This window comes from Corvus cornix, chromosome 3 (genome assembly GCF_000738735.6).
Source record: "Corvus cornix cornix isolate S_Up_H32 chromosome 3, ASM73873v5, whole genome shotgun sequence".
Taxonomy (NCBI): Eukaryota; Metazoa; Chordata; class Aves; order Passeriformes; family Corvidae; genus Corvus; species Corvus cornix.
In genome coordinates, this window is record NC_047056.1 from 88,599,430 (window position 1) to 88,616,725 (window position 17,296).

Below are 17,296 nucleotides of genomic sequence, written 5' to 3' on the forward strand. Positions count from 1 at the left end.
CAATTCTTTCTTCATCATAAGTTAGGGAAAGGTGAAAATGCCATTTCAACCAACTGTTCCATAAAAATCTATTTTACTGCCCAGGAGAAGGAGTACTGCTGTGTAGCAATTGTGAATGAAGCAAAACTTGGTTGGGAAGAGGGGCTTTCTTCTCTGGATTTGCAAACTCAGTGGTATTCTGGTTCCTTTCTGAATTACACACTGGTGATTTCTCATTCTCTTTTAAATAACTGTCTGACATGTAGTTATTCTAAACATGCTGTCAAAGGCTTTAAAATAGAAGATACAACATTTAGAAAAATTTTGTTCTTTCCACAAAATGATATGATTGTCTGTCTCTAAATTTACTTTGGGAATCCATTTTAAGGATCATATGTTCATAATGCTTTGGCACAGAAAATTAAGCACCCTTCAAATATGCTATGATTTAAGAAATGTAAAGGGTTTAGTTAGATGGCTTTATTTATGACTGCAATGTACTCTGTCTGTCATGGTGAGACACTGGAAATACTGGGACTGAATCCACAACTCTGCAGGAAAAGTTTTACTGAAAGTACATGGAATTTACCCTCAGCAAAAGCAAAATTATTCCAAATTTGGGAAAATATTGACATCTTCTTGATATTCATACCTTTGTCTTCTTTTCACAAAGAAATAATGCACTGCCATATGACCTGCACAGAAAAAAACTCAAAGGCATTAATTTACAGGTAGAACTTAATAACCACTCTATTTCATTTGAATAAATGCAGAAAATAATCATAAACCAGTTGCTTTTTGGAAAGTGAAACTTCAGCCATTTGGGCCCTTTATGTGTTTTTATGACAGAATTCCATTTTATATTCCTAGTCTTGTTTTTGAAATGATAATATATATCCACAGACATGCATACCTGCCCGTCCTTCCATATGGGCATATGTCTATTCATTGTGTACATATAAACTAGATGTTTTGGTACATATTCTGGAGTGCATAACATTGTTTTGTGAACTACATAAACTAAGTGAAATACTGTGTGGTTCTTTGTCATCAATTTTTAAAAAGTATGACTGTGTTTAAAAAGTCCTTCCTTGCACCATCAGGGTGTTTTGTTTCTTAAATATGAATAAAAACCATAAAGATATAGTGTAAGTTAAATTGATATTTTTCTTAAAGAGGAAAAAAAGGAGAGCTAAAAGATAAGGTTGTGAAGACAACTGGGAAAGAGAACAGGAAGAGGAAAAGAAGAGAAATGAGAAATTTTAGTCCTGTAAGGCATTGAGTAAAAATAAAGATCCAAGCTAGGTTAAAAGATAAAAAAAAAAATAGAGAGGAAGTTAAAATCATCTGTCCTGAACTCATTCTGTCAGTCAGAGATAGGAAATACCACCTTCAGAAATCTGAATACACTTTATCCATTGACTCATCAATCACAGAAGAATTTCAGTACACTGATTCCAAAGCCTTGTTTACACCATTGTAGGAGTTACTGAGTGAGGATTAGAGAAATAGGAGGCTTATTTGGGAATACAGTTTCAGGAGGAGGTTAAATGAGATAAAAATAGAGTGAGAAAAATGGAAAAGATAAACTAAATAGAGCAAAATAAGAGAACCAAAAGAAGAGAATCTTGCAGTAAAGTCTTTTCTATTTCAACATACACTGTTATGTTTGCTGTTTTCCTGCAACAAATTTTTGTCCAAAATGATCAGTCGATGCCCGTGCATAACAAGTGCTGGATGCTCTAATTCTTCTTTAGATAATGAAAATTATCTTGATACCTGGGAGTCAGGCTGTATGACTGACTCATAGTCATGGCATGACTTGCTTGACCTGCCTTACTCCTAGTTTGGAGCATTAAAGTGAGCAACAGACAAACATTTTCAAGCTTGAATGCTCACTTAAGTCCTAAAACTAAAATTAAACCTGAAATAAATAACCAGGAGCAGTCTGTGTTGGTGGAGTCAACACTTCTGAGCAACTTCCTTCAAAGAAGGTGCTTCTTTCACTGTGTGCATGGTTTCTGAGAATTTACACTTGAAAATGTTGGCTTCATTCCTCAGAATATTTCTGTGCCATCTGTAAGTTTTCCACCCCCTTATTTTGTATTGTCCATCTGTTTAGACTAAGCATTTTCTCATAGGTCCTGAACACAGTGTGTTATCCTAGAAAGCGAGGTGAATGACTATCTTTTGGACTCAGAGCTTTGCAATTTTTAAGGCATGGATTTTCCCCACAGTCCCTGCAAGATGGGCAGATAATGGTTCTCTCCATTATCTGAGGCACTAATGTCTAATACCAAAAGATGCTTAATGTAAAAGTCTTTCCTTCAGGTAGAGGCAACTTCTTCAACTTTGCAGAGGCATTATCCTGCAATTCATGTAGCATCTGAACTTCTGCCACCGACCTGCTTCTGCCACCTTACACTGGATATCACTGCATTGCTTGGGGACCTGCACTGAAAACTATGTCCTGCAGGATTGCCAAACCAGGCATCTTCTCAGCTATCTTTTCTTAGGGGACCAGTTTAGAGGATGCTTTCATACAATTTCCAATGAATGATATAAAAACTTTCACTGTCTATGTGGAAGTGGATATATTAATTCCCTCAAAAGCAATGTTGGGTTTTTTTCCCACTTATATGGGAGGCAAAAAAGAAAGGTATATTTAAATTTTCATTCTAATATATCAGGGTCTGGAACAGTCTTCCCCTTTTCTGTGAGAGCACTTTAATCAACAGAATATGGGTTAGGGTTAGGAGAGAAAAAGACACATAGAAACACTTTCAGGTTATCAAATAATTATTTACTTGTTTGAAGAGAAAAGACAACAGAGCATATTTAAACTGGGATATAAGAGAGTCATTAGATTAGTTTTAGTATACTTTATATTTTTCCATTTGAAAAGTAAGACACTGAGTTTGGCAAAATGGAGCAAACCACAAAAAACAATTTATGGAGGATAAAATCTACTTTTTTAAAAAAAATCATGTATTTCAAAAATCACAGTAGGCAGATATTAAACATTAACAGATACCGATGTAGCAAAACAGCGAAAGAATCACTTCAAACTTTAGGCTAAGGACAACTCATTTTGAGGGTAATTTACACAGTGACTTTTGGCATATTTGGCGAAATTAAATGGCAACAGGATAAGCCAAATCTGTTACTGTAACCAAGAAAGAAAAGAGTTTCGTGTTCTGCCACTCATCTTTCGTTTTCCATAGATGTTTTTTGCATCATACATCTCCTGACAGACTTGAAAAAATAATTATGGGACTCTAAAATTTGTGTGTGCCTTATACCACGGTCAGGATATATGTGGACTAGTGGAAGGCTTCTTGTATTACCTCTAGAGCTCATTTCCCTTGCACTTAGACATCTGCTTCTTTTCTGTAAATAAAAAGAAATAAAATTTTACCAAAATTCTGCAGGAATACCCAAGACTATAGCACTATAAACAGCAGAGAAGGTGTAGAGTCACAGAATGGTTTGGGTTAGAAGGGACCTTGAAAAGTCATCTAGTTCCAGCCCTTCTGCAGTGAGCAGGGACATCTTCAACCAGATTAGGTTGCTCAGAGCCCCATCCATGATCAGCTTTGTCAAAGGTGTGTGGGTGAAATGATGCCAAGCCTTTTGGAAAACTCCACAGGTTCTAGCTCCAGTTCAAGGGATGAAAAGGGGTGCCTCTTTGGGAGGAAGCATTCCCATTTCTCCTGCACTTCCAGTGCAGCATTCTTTCTTTGGCTTCATACCACAACCACTGTGAGGGAGCAAAGCAGATTCTCCTTCCTGAAGCTCTCTAAAGTGACACAGATCAAGACAAACATAAACACAATCAAAATGAAGTTTTGAAGGGTCTTTGTGTGTAACAGCAAGAAGAATAATCAGGACTTGAGAACTGGCTGAATGGCAGGTCACAGAGGGTTATAATCAGTGGCACAGGGTCTGGCTGGATGCAACCCTGTGCAATGTGCTCTAGGATGACCCTTCTTGAGCAGGGAGGCTGGACCAAATGATCCTCTGTGGTCCCTTCCAACCTGACACATTCTGTGATTTGGGCTTCATTCTAAAATCAACTGTGGTAAATAAGATTTAAAAAGCAACATTTTACAAACTACAAGACTTGTTAAAATTTGTCTGCATACTGAATTATCTGAGATTCTGGACTGTATAATAAACACCATGCACAAAGAAACAGAAATGAAAGTTAAGGTACTGCACAGGTACAGTAAAAATTGGCTAATAAAACCCCAACATCTTGATTTCTACGTGTACTCTCACAACTGTATAGTCATAGTGAGCTGGCAAGAATACCATGAAAAAAAGGGGAGCTTTAATCACATTATTTTGAAATTGTGAGTATTTCATTCAGCACTGGATCTATCGCCAGCCAAATAAGGGGCAAATTTACTTTATCATTAGATATGAATGTTGCTATGTGACTAAACAAAAGATTTCAGATATCATTGTTGTCAGAATTTTCAAGAACAAGAGTTTACTCTTACTATAAAAAGTAAAATGCAATCTGATCTGTTTCAATGGAAATACCTGAACATTTTTCCATGGCATGTTATCTGTGAAAAATGGAAAATCTATGTGAGCTAAACAGCAAATAATTGCTCCAGATATACTGGATTTCACATTACATAATCTTTACATTGTTAAACTTTCAGAAAATATTAACCCAGGCTACATTAACCCTCTTGTACTAAGCATAAATAACACCAAAGAACTAGAGCAGTTATGAATATGTCAATTTTTAAATGTGTGAAACAGTTCTACTGCACAAAATGAAACATAAGTTCAAGAAATACATAATTTAAGCATGGATTGAGAATATTTAATGCTGTCACTTGAACAAAGTCATAAAAAATACTAATTGCTCACATTAAAAATGTTGTCTGTACTTTAAGATAGAGGGACATTAATAAAAAAGCATTGCTGAACTGTGATTTAGAGGCACACAAAAATACAGATGGCGTCTAGAACAAGACATATGAAAGACAATGATACTGGGCTAGATATTAAGACCCTTCAACTTAGATTTTTTTATGTTTTGATGCATATAGACATGCCTATGGCCCCATTATAGTAAATGGAAATCTAATCAACACAGCTGGAGTCAAAAAAGCAATTTAGTTCACCTGAGAGCAGACATTAAGGCTATGACCTTACTAGCAAATAAAATAGTTCCACATCTTAGATACCTGTAATACTTAAATCTAGGTGTTTGATGTCCTAACGTGCTCACAGCCATGGTTTTTCTCCTCGGCTTTGTGGGAAATTTATGGAGAAAACTACTAGTGAGAACTTAGAGAAAATTATTTAAAACCCCCTGATTTCAGTCAACCCTAGATTTTCACTCACTCATACCCACATAAAAGCAAAAATATGTTTAAGTGGTCTGGAAAGGATCATCAGTGGTTTATGTCAATGGCAAAGGATGTGGTTGTTGATTCCTCACTATGTCTCTTGCCTTTTTACTTACTGGCGATATCAAACAGGTTTTTGGACTGCTGTTCAATACCATTTCAAAATCAAACATTGTTTCAGGGTGATTCTTCTGTTTCAGAATTTAATTTCTCTTTTCATAATTCTTAGAGAATGGGTTGCCCTTCGTATATGTTTCCTCATTTGAGGTATCTTTAAGCTTACAGTCTGCCTTCCTTTTAGAATAACAGGAGTGATACATACAACATGATGTTATCTTTATTGCCATTCTTCTGTTATCAGACAACAGACCTTCTGGTCTTGACAAAACCTCAGTCATTTCCAGTTTGGTTGCTGTCAGTTTTGTTCTTTGCCATCAACACAAGCCATTCTTTTAGCTCTTGCTTTATTGTTTCTCATAGAACCATAGAATGGTTTGAGTTTGAAGGGACCTTTCAAGGCCATCTCATCCAACCCCCCCGCCCAGGGACATTTTCAACTAGGTCAGGTTGCTCAGAGCCTTGTCCAATCTGCCCTTGAACACTTCCAGGGATGGGGGAGTATTCAAGAGCAGATTAGATGGGGTTCTGAACTCTGTGTTGCCCACCTCTCTGGGCAACACAGTTTGTTAGTCAACACACAGTTTGTTAGTCAGGGAAAAAGCTCTCAAATTGGTGTTTTAAAATAGATATAAAAGCAAAAGCTTTCTCATATTATACTTTTCAGGAAGTGGTAAAAAAATTAATCTGGTGTTCTATTACACAAGACAGTCTGTGTTTTCTCTCTGGGGGAATTCGAATATGAATTTATAAAACTTGCAGGTTTGAGAACATATGGTTTATTTGATTTTAGACATAGATACGAAATTTAATGATAAGAGCAGTTATGCTTTATTGTGCAGAGCCAGATTATCTGGTAGAGCAGATTAGGACCCATTCAATATGCACTTGCAAGGTCAGGTCATGAATGGTCACTGCTTGCCTTGGAAAAATCACGTATTATGATTTTGTGCTAGTTTATCTTGTGTATTTCATGTGATCATTCTTGTCTTGTGTCTAATTCTGTCCCAGTCAAAACCAACACCCTAATCTTCTATTCACTTTCCATGAATCTACCATATCCAGCACTTCTCTTATATGCTTTTTGCTTCAGAGCTCAGGTGCTGTGCCAGGAGGCAGCTGCACTGGAAGCTGAGTCTACCAGATGTAGCAACTGCTTCTATCTGACTTCCCACCTGGGTTGGAGTGAGAGCATAAACACTGCACTGGAAGGACTTTCGCAGGTAAGTACTGATATGCGCCCAGCCTCTGAATCACTTCTGAGCTCAGTGGGACACTTAGAGCATGGAAATTGTGCAGTCCAGACCTACTGGCTGGCTGGGACATGCTAGCTTCATCACCACCTGTGTTGGTCCCATCCTCATTCCACTCAGTTTCTGAGTTTTTAGAGAAAAATGGGTGTTAGTTTTGCTGTAATGACTGTGAATTGATGCAAAAGTTTTAAATGAGGACAATGACATTCCCATGTTTCACATGCTAAGGAAGAAAGACTGAGTGCTAGAAATTTTTTACCTGAGACTCTGTTAGGTATTGGAGAATTGGTTTAATTTCCTGCCATGCTCTGCTGTGAGCTCAGGAGTGTCTTTGACCTTGGTATCCTGGAGTACCTAAGGCCATGGTGAACCCTAGCACAGCAAAGGAGGCAAGTGTCCTGTTTCAGGTAAGAATATGAAAACACCCATTTGCTTAATCCAAGAGAAGACTGGATTAATTTGTCTAATAGTGTATCAAAACATGATACTGCAAGGACAGGCAAGCACCCAGGCAAGAAATAGTACCATCTGGAATATGGTGTCACTGGAAAAGCAAAGTTTTTCAAAGTGTGCATACCACACATTACCATGATTGGTAATAGGTTTCTTTCTGCTAGAAATCCTTCTGCAAGGAGGGGGTTATTGCTCCCTGGAGATTAACTGATTCTGGTTGGGGTGAGAAATTTGCAGAGATAATAGGATAGGTCAAGTGGAAGAGAGTGATGATTTGTTTGAACAAGCTTGGTGCCTGCACATGAAGGAAAGACTGTGTTCAATCTGTGAAATCAGTCATTGAATGGCTGTAATGTGACAGGGACATTGATACATGGGATATGTGTGGTCTTTGTGCAGACAAGCCACAGTTCCATAGACAAAATGGAACCTGAGGTAGAATTCTGGCCAGGAGTTCATAGTGATAGCTTCATAATTATATCTCTTGAGGCAGAATGGGTTTTAAATCCAACCAGTAAGATGTCCCTGTTTGCAGAACACCCAGAGCCCAGTTGTGTGCCCATAAAATGGAAAAAAGTTAGAAACTAAAGCATATACAGTCTGATACCCTTGCATACTCATGGAGGAGGAGCGATAGTGCTGCCCACCTGGGCTAGCCGTAGAGCTCCCTATGGACACTGAAGGTAATTTTCCTTGGTTTCAGCTGTAGCAAATAGCCTTACACATTAGGGGATGGTTGTGTGCCCTTCAGAAAAGTCATTAAAAAAGCCAGAAACAAGGTCATCATCCCCAGAAAGGATGAAGCCATTTTCATATAATCTGGAAGATTTGATAGGGTTTGCCGCAAACCTTTAAAATGCCCTTTCTTTCCTGACATCATCAGGTGTCCATGGTGGTCCTTCAAAGAAAGAGTGAGGCAAACAGCTGAAGTTAGTCACAGCTTCAAACATTCATTTAATCCTCTGCTGCACTCAGGGCATCACTTAAGAGCACTGAGTTACTACCCTGAATACAGCTTTAATATCTCACAGGGGATGCAGATAAAAAGCGTCAGCAGAAGTGTGTAATTCCATTAGACCAGCTCTGTATCTCAGAGCTTATGCTATTCAGCTCTCAGGGAACTGTTGTGGTTTGCCTGATCCACTTGTGCCTAGGCAAGGAACTTGTGTAGAGGAAGGTGTTCCAGGTGAGGTATCAGCATCTGAAAGACACCAACGTGCAGCTATATCTTACTATATTTACTGTCTATTCAGGATGTAAGCTTACATTTATCAGAATGCATTTATTAGCAGTTTATCAAAATGTTTGGTGTAGATCTGCTTTGCCAGTGAAGTATTTCATGTCTAATAAGCTCTGACATTTCCATCAGGTTGTAATTGCAAAAAACTCAGTGTTAAAAACCTAACAGGAAAAAAATGGGAGGCAAGATGGTTGCCTTACTCCTTTGCTCAGGGAATGTGAAACATCATTGCAAAGATTTTGAATAAGCAATTAATACATGGCAAAGGCAATAAAGTGTAGCCAAAGTAGAAGCAGAAACACTTCTGTGGTATTTACAAGATTAAACGGTTTATTTGTGTGCCTCACGAGGTATAGAAGACACAGCAGGATAGAAATATAAAACTGATGAACAGGCTTATTTCAGACCAATGGGGAAGGCTCAAGACAGAAGTATGATGGAAAGTGATGTGTTCATATCCTTAGAGAGAATATGAAATAGGATTTAAATATGTTATTTCCTATTTTATAGATGGAGCAGCCTACCAAAAATTTGCGTAACAGAATTAACCCCTTTTGCAGATGCACTTCAGTTTTAAGTAACAAGTAAAAGCAAAACTAGAAAAACAGCTGAGTTAAGAAAATATGTTCAAAACATTTAGTGGTATGCTGGTCTTGCAACTTTGTGCAAAGTAAGCAGTTATCTCCTGAGAGGGCAGAAATGGATAGCTGGAGTGAAAACCTCTTACAAGATTTCAGCTAAATCAATCCATTTCTGTTTGAGTGCAGAAGGGTTAAGTGGCATTTGAGTGAATCTAAACCTCAGAAATCCATCAATGTGCAAACACTACAAATTAAAATATTATTTTCTCTCATATTTGTTTACTTTTGTTGTGAGAAAGCTGTAATTTTAAAAGAAATTATTTTTAGTCTGTCTGACTGTGTAGCACACTATTGAGTTTAAGTATCATTAGGTTAGAATTTGCCTGGCTGAACTGGTAAATACAGTCATTTATAGACAATTAGCTGCTTCCTGATGTCTTTCAGATGCTGATCACGGTGAAATGTAACCCCCATGCCATGTCTGTGCAAGCAGTTCCTGCCATCCTCCCACTGCTGCCTGTTCTTCTGGACCTCAGATTTTATAGCCCCATTTCAGCAGTAAGTAAAGATTTGACATTGTTGACAAATTTACAACTTTCTGGTGCCTGAATTACAAAGATGCTGTGCAGTAAGCACAAACTGGCAGAAAGCATCTCAGTCAAATCTCAGACTATCTGGAATTTAACAGGTATCAAGGGATTGTCTCTTCTCAATATATTTAACAACTTAAACTTGCTAAACTGTTATTAAACAGCCTTATTTGTTCTGCTCTCATGGAACCTTGTCAGTGTGGATTTGTCAGTGTTGAAACCATCTAAACTTGATCTATCTAAAATCTCTTCCGTGTCTGTATCTGGTTTCTCATCCATGAGCTGCTAGTGATGGTTTCTGCAGAGCACAATACACCTCAGAATCCACACATCCTGCAATCTGCCTGTCTTCCGAGCAAGACTATGTAATGACATTGATGAAAAACAATTATATTCCACAAAATAATTATTACCATATTTAAATTTCTCACAATAGTCAAGGAGGAAGCACACTCTGATGAAAAAGATGCAGAAAAATAAAACAGAGTTACACAGCTTGGAAAAAATAAAATGTTTATTATTAGCAAGAAACCTCAGTAGTACTGTCTTTTCTGAACTAGTCATGTGGCCTCACCTTGAGTACTGTGTGCAGTTTTGGTCGCTGCAATATAAGAAAGATGTTAAACTATTAGAGGGCGTCCAAAGGCAGTGACCACTGACAGGACCCAAGAGAATGGCCTGAAGTTGTGTCAGGGGAGATTTAAGTCAGATACTAGAAAAAGACTGCTCACCCAGAGGGTGGTTGGGCACTGGAACAGGCTCCCCAGGGGAGTGGTCACAGAACCAGCCTGACAGAGTTAAAGACGTGTTTGGACAATGCTCTCAGGCACATGGTGTGACTCTTGGGGACGGTGCTGGGCCAGGAGTTGGACTCAATGATCCTTGTGGGTCTCTTCTATCTCATCATATTCTGTGATTCCATGATTTATTTTCAATAGTTTCTAAATCCTTCACTATGTTCAGGAAGCATTGTATAAACTAAGCATTAGTAATGAAAATGTGAAAGAATCTCTGCTTCTTTTTCCTTTTCCTGCCTACCCCATCACCTTCCCATGGCTATTCAACAGCACAATACCTTCTTATCTACTAGGAAAACACATACTAAAAGAGTAGGCAAAACTGCAGCTCAGCCTCATCACTGAAAGTAATGAAGTCTCTTAACATGGGCTCCATTCATACTCCCTCCACTAATATCTGTCTGGTCACTTGCTATGGTCTAGATTGGAGCTCTTCCATGGAAAGGAGAAATAGTCTGAAATTTTCATTCCATACACTGCTTAAAATTAGACAAGGGCCCCAGTCCTGAAAACTGGTAGGTGCAGGGAATAATCCTGAATAGTGTCAATAATTTTTGGAAAATTAGTTTTCCATTACATTACTGAGGGTTTACAGAAGCACATCCTGAGATCTTGCATACAAGATTGCCTGTGCCAACCTTACACACGAGGTTGTCAGGACAAGCCTTGTGATGTACCCCAATCCATATGTCTTGCTAATGAAGAGGGCTGAATTATACTGAACTAATGGGCTTTTCATTTGGAGTTTTATTTGTGAGTATGGTTTTTGGATGGAATGATCTCATCTCTGGGAATCAGACTGACCCCATCATACAAATCAGCCATCAAATGACAGAAGCTTCTACTCATTTCCAGACTTGAGACAGCATCAAACCAGTAATTTCATCACTAGCTTGCAACCACCATCCAACCACTATCCAGACACTAGTAGAAAGTCTAACTTTTCTTTAAAAGAAAAGAAAGTCTGACTTTTTCTTTAAAAAATGCTCACTTTAGAATAGGAGTGAAGTTCATACTTCCAATAAAAAAAGAGTTGAATTCTTGTGTCAGAACAACTTTGTTAGATCTGTCTGGCTCACTGATCTGCCTCTGACAATGGCTACTAGTAGATATTTTGGGAAAGGCAAGGACATAATTATTTTTTCCTGTGGTTATAAGTTTCGCCAGTCTTAGTCTTTGGGACTTTCAGAATGGATATCTTGCATTAATTCATCCATTAATTTTGTCTACTTGCTTTTTGAGCCTATTTATACTTCTGGTATCCACAACATCCTGTAGCAATGAATGTTACAGTGTTATTATATGTCAAACAAAAAGATACTTCCTTTTGTTCTAAACCAGTTGCCTGGTAATTTCATTGTGGTCCACCTTGCCTTTATGTTATGGGAAACAGTCAATAGTTATTCCTTATCCACCCTCTCTTATGCCTTCAACAGTTTCTATATGCTTCTCTAATTTCCTCCTCTTTTTGTTTCATAATTTTCTACAATTTCCTCATTTTTTTCCCCATAAGTCTTAGTTTATTTAATTCCAAATCTCCAATTATACTTATTTTCTAATTTTACTGTGTCTCTTTGGGATAGAATCACATTTTGTGATGGATTATTTCCATTTGATTCTTTACTGGTTTCGTAATAGTTCTTGATATTCTATTTTTGGCTTTGATCATTTCTTAATATTGAAAATATGTTTTCAGAGAACTTTCCATAAGATCTACTTCCAGAATCACCTTCCTCATGGTCATTTGAGGTCTAGTATTTATAAGTTTAAGTTTGTCACCTTATGGTTTGTTCCCCTTCACGATGATAGGTATGGATTTCCTTTCATGAATGATGAATTTAACTGCCCCTCTATCACGCAGATAAGGGGGCATATAAGACCATTCTGCAACTTGTCATTTCCAGTGCTGATTCTTGTAATTAATTTTGTTCCATTTGGAGATTTTTTCCCCTCACTTTTTATTTTTTAACCAGATCATTTAAGAATTAGTTTAGTATCATATGTCTAAACACAGCTACCTGAGGGACTCTGCTGGTGCCTTCCTTCTTTGTGAAAAATCTACCATTTCTTTCTAATATTAGTTGATTGTTCTTTGACCAGTTACCATGAGAGGAATTTTCTTCTTCCTCTCTTGACACTGAACTTTTTTGAAAGAGCCTTTTTGACAGATTCTTTTCAAAAGCTTCTTGAAAATCTAAATTCATTGAGGAGATTAAATACTGATTCCTTAAGATAATTATTGTTCATTACAATATAAATAATTTATAGTTCTATGGGGTAGAATTCAGCCATGGGGGTAGAATTCAGCCACGCTTACACTTCTGAAAAATCCTGACTTGCCACCAGCCAGTCTCTATTCTATCATGAAGAAAAGCTCAAGGAAGTAGCAGAAAGCTGGTTTTTGAGTATCTCCAAGCAATGTATTCAGCTGATAACCTGTCTGTGGTTCCGTGGGCCAAGCAACCCTGTAGGTGATTAACATGGGAGGATGAAAGATGGGAAATTTATTTTTTAAAATCACAATTCAGATAGGAAGTGTCTAGAGATTTGCAGTAACTACCAATTTAGAGGACTTGGCTATCACTGTAAGCAGAGATAAATGTCCATGTGTGCATCACCGCAACTAATATGTCTCGATTATTGACAGAAGTAGTTTCCTAAGATTGATCAGCTTCATAGCCTCTGCAAACTTATGGGAAGTTGGCTGATTGAGGTTCTGATTAATCTCTTCCAATTTTCTGGGACACCAGAACTACAGTTTCTATATTTTATATTCTTGGCTCCACAAGATATTGTGTTTACCCAATATAGATACTTTTTTCTCCTGTAGGCCTCTCTTGATGTCTTTTATTCCTCTTCAACCTTATGGGGTAGACATACTGGGGCACATTGATAAAAGTAGTCCATTTGGGATTGTGGGATAACAGACAAGCAGAGATGTCACAAAATGTGCATGTATATGGTCTTAACTGCAGGTTACCAGAAATAGGTACCAAATGTATCTTGGCTTCACTGTGTGACACATGACAAGTTAAGGAATACATAAATTTAATCAAAGAAGCAGATGAAATCTTGCCAAACCTTCTAATTTTTTTTTCTCATTTTACTGCCTGATAGTCATTCTTAATTGGAAATAAGATTTTAATCTCTGAGCAATAGACAAACTTTACTATGACCCGTCTTTATTGTGGAGACTGAATTTTCTTTGTCTAGAAAAAGATGCCAGTATATTGTGCAAGTATCAGCTGTTTATGTGTAGAAATGCTTGGGTGAAAAATATCATACTCAAGGAAGGTTTAGATGGGGAACAGGAATTGGAGATTGATCCATAAGAAATTGCATCTTAGCAGTACAAAGCAAATATCAGTAATTGGCATTTTCTTAAAGGTGTACTGTACTAAAATATTCATAAATAAAAATGAGGGTTTCAAGGGGCTGAAATTCAATACTATCTATAGAAGAAAACATATCTGAATAGAGATATGTAGTAAAGCTGCACTGCTTCTTAAACTATCATTCAACATAAAAGTAATATTTACAAGTTTAGATATTTATTTATTAACTCTATTGAACCTCTGGAGTCTCGCTATGGTGGTGCTTTACCATTTGGACTTCAGTTATGCACCTAAATTTGGTCATATATGATTCAAAGTCATTATGCAAGATAAGAACTCATTACAGGAATAGAGTGGAATTGTGGACTTCAACACTGAATTTTGAGATTAGAATAATAAAATAAAAACTCATGAGATGCATTTGTTAGCTTTTACACAGATAAGGACTTGCTGACATAGCGGCATCCTTGTTAAATAAGGTCTCTGTTACGTAAGGACAAATGTAGTCTGCTTCTGTCACCAGAGTAATCCTAACTTATTCAAACATATTTAATGTTCTGATATTTCACAAATAAAGCTAAAAAAATAATCTGTAATCTAAAGTGCTGTCTTTGACGCTGCATCTAATATTTTTCTAGTCACTGTGTTTGACAATCAGAAAATTGCCATTTGGAAATTCACCAGTTTTGTGTTCAACCAGTACTTGGGGCAATTCCCAATTCTGCCTTATTCCCTAAACATTCCTGGCCAGTAAGCACAGAATCTTCCTTTTTGTATCAGTATAGATGAGAATGTGTAGAGATTGCAGTCATGAGATATTGTTTCTACTACCTGGTTGAAAGACATACTTACTTATGAAGAGTAAAGTGAAAGGGGAAGACTAAATTTTATACTTTCAGTAAAAGTTTAATTGAATCATAATTCACACAAAAATTTATTAAACTTTCAGAATCTACAATTCTTTTTGATTTATCAACCTGTAGTCCTTTGCATATGTGTGAAGAGCAACACAAACTGAGGAAAAACTGTAGATTCCATTTTAATAAACACTGCATGTACATATGGCTCTCCCTGAAAAGACAGTAAAGAAATAAGAGGAAAAAAAGTTATTAAGAGGATAAAGAAACCCTAGCATAATTTGCTGAAAACTTGCTGGTATGTCAGATGCAGATTTTGAGTTCCTATGTAAAAACCCACATTTAGAAAACCAGCTGAACCTCCTATTAGAAACAATTATTGTTCTACCTTGCAGCAATCGCTTGTATTGTTATTTGCATGATGATTACAAGGAAGAGCTATTTCTTTGAGAAAAACTATACAATAATTATAATAATTCAGTTTTATTTCTTGACTTTCAATGCAGTTTCTGAAAGGATTAACTGATATAAAAAAACTCAGCCACAATTTGTTCTTCCCTTGAGAGAAGCCATGTTCATTTAAGAAAGGCTGAAGTCCCCAGCCATGCACCATGGAGTTTTGTTTGCCTCTCCTTTAGTGCAGGCTGCCAGGCTGCCTTGCCCAGGGTTTGGACAGGCAAGTAGATGTGCATATTGAATTCAGAAGCGAAACAGGGAAAAACAGTATGCTTGATTCACACAGGAAAAAATGTTGGAGACCTGTAAGTATTCACATATATTGTTCTCTCAGAAAAGCATACAGAATTCCAGAAGTTTGTACAGTGGAATATTTTCTAACCCAATTGCATACACAAGCAGCTCAGCAGTTCAGTCTGCAATAGTTTGAATCTAAAACTGAGTAACTTTTGCCCTTGTACTTGTTACTGATATTTTTGGAGGATACAAGCTGACTTTAGGGATACCTGATTTCTTTAATATCAGCTGACATCCATGACTGTGCTGGCCTGGACTCTGTAGAGCTACACCTTTGACTGCCTTATATTTATTTCTGGGATGAGTAAATCTCAAGACTTAAAGTACACTTTATCCTCTTCCTGCCAAAAGTAACTATAATAGAGGCTAAGGCATTAAGGGTCCAAATGCCTTGTTTTTGCCTGGAATTTTCCTCCTTCTGTGAGAAGCAGTGCTGTAAGCTCCCTGTCCTTCGGTCAGGTACAGATGCTATGGATAGATCAGACCCACTTAGCCTGTGGAAAGGGCCTACACATATAGGAGCACAAGAGCATAAAGTAAGTAAAGGTTCCAACAAAAACAGTCAGAATTTTTCCACTTCAGATTTCAGGGAATTTATTATTATTAATGATTTTATTTATATTCTTTATAATAATTGTTATCTTTCAATTTATTGTAGGCCTGATGCTATACTATGTCTAAAAGATGTGCAAATCCCAGGATAGGATAATTTCTATCTGTTCTGCTGCAGTCTGCTTTCAGCCCACTGTGGACAGTGGTATGAGCAACAAATTATTCTGCTCATGCTTTTTCTGGAAATAAAGCATTTGGAGAATGAAAGCAGACCATTTCACTGGGCTGTGAAGACTGAAGACAGTAGAGATCTTGACCTCATAATTAGGTTGTACACTGGGAGAAGAGTGACCTGAATTTCGAGGTGTTTCTGTGATGAATGTTGATATTAGAGCATCATAGGTAATATATGTAAAACACCTCTGGAAAAGTATCAGTGCTTAGAGCTCTGGTTGCTCTCGTTTGCCCAAAAGTGTGTTTATGCCTACTTTGTCATGTTCCCTCATGCAATTGTGTTTTGTGGCCAAATGACGATGTTCTTCTGTGTACAACGACAACTAGAGCAAAAATGATGGCAAGTACCCTTTTTATCAAGTTAGTCCCTTCTTTGGTGCTTAAGGTACAATCCGAAATTATTTGGGCTTAAATTTCCTCAAGTAGTGGAGGGTGCTGAGGTTGCACCTCCACCTTGCTGAAAGAAATGTGGCATCAAATTGATGTTCATGCATAAAAATTAAAGGGTAGCTTTTTGTACTCAGTTTTCATTTGTTTTAAATATAAGCTTCACTGCCTAGTTCTTAAAAATGTGGCTTTAAATACAAGCCATCCATGGATAATTCTCAGCTTTTGATCTCTGGGGATAGATGAACTTAACTGCTGGTTTAGGAAAGGAATCAAATCTCCAAAAGAGAGACCAGACTTCCCTTTTTTTGAGAAACAAGTGGCTCCTTTTGGCTGACTTTAGAAAACTTCTTTTTAGCCTGTACACTGGGGTTGGAGGTGATTCCATTTTCTCTATTGCTACCTTTTTCTATAGGCTATTTACAAATTCAGGGTATCTAGCAGAATAGGTACTTACTGTGGTGATCAGATGCTTAAGGTGAACATTAATGTTTATCTTCTATAAAAGTTAAACATTTGTTGCTAATATATATTTCCTCCCCCAAATTCATAGATCTGTAGAATTTGAGAGTATCTCAGCAATATCTGTGTTCCCAGTTCATTTCAAAAGAGCAGAGTATCTGCTGTACAACTCACATTCCTTGGCTGCTTCTCTTCAGAAACAGCAGATCTGTATACATTTTCCATTATTGCAAGACACTGCCTTAGCCAGTAAGCAGAGGGGACATTGAGTAACGCCAGGTCAGATCCTAGGGCAATCAAGAAAATAGTTTTGTTTTAAATGCAGTACCAGGAA

At 37.3% G+C, this 17,296-nt stretch overlaps 1 protein-coding gene across 1 annotated transcript in view; it reads left to right on the top strand.

Moving 5' to 3' along the window:
• The first annotated feature begins 6,567 nt into the window (after nucleotides 1-6,567).
• Nucleotides 6,568-17,296, top strand: part of LGSN (lengsin, lens protein with glutamine synthetase domain) — a 62,964-nt gene continuing 52,235 nt past the window's right edge. Inside the window, exons 1-2 of the mRNA XM_039570036.1 lie at nucleotides 6,568-6,691; nucleotides 9,440-9,553. Coding sequence (XP_039425970.1) covers nucleotides 9,440-9,553 — 114 coding nt within the window. The 5' untranslated portion in view covers nucleotides 6,568-6,691. The remainder of the gene's footprint in view (nucleotides 6,692-9,439; nucleotides 9,554-17,296) is intronic.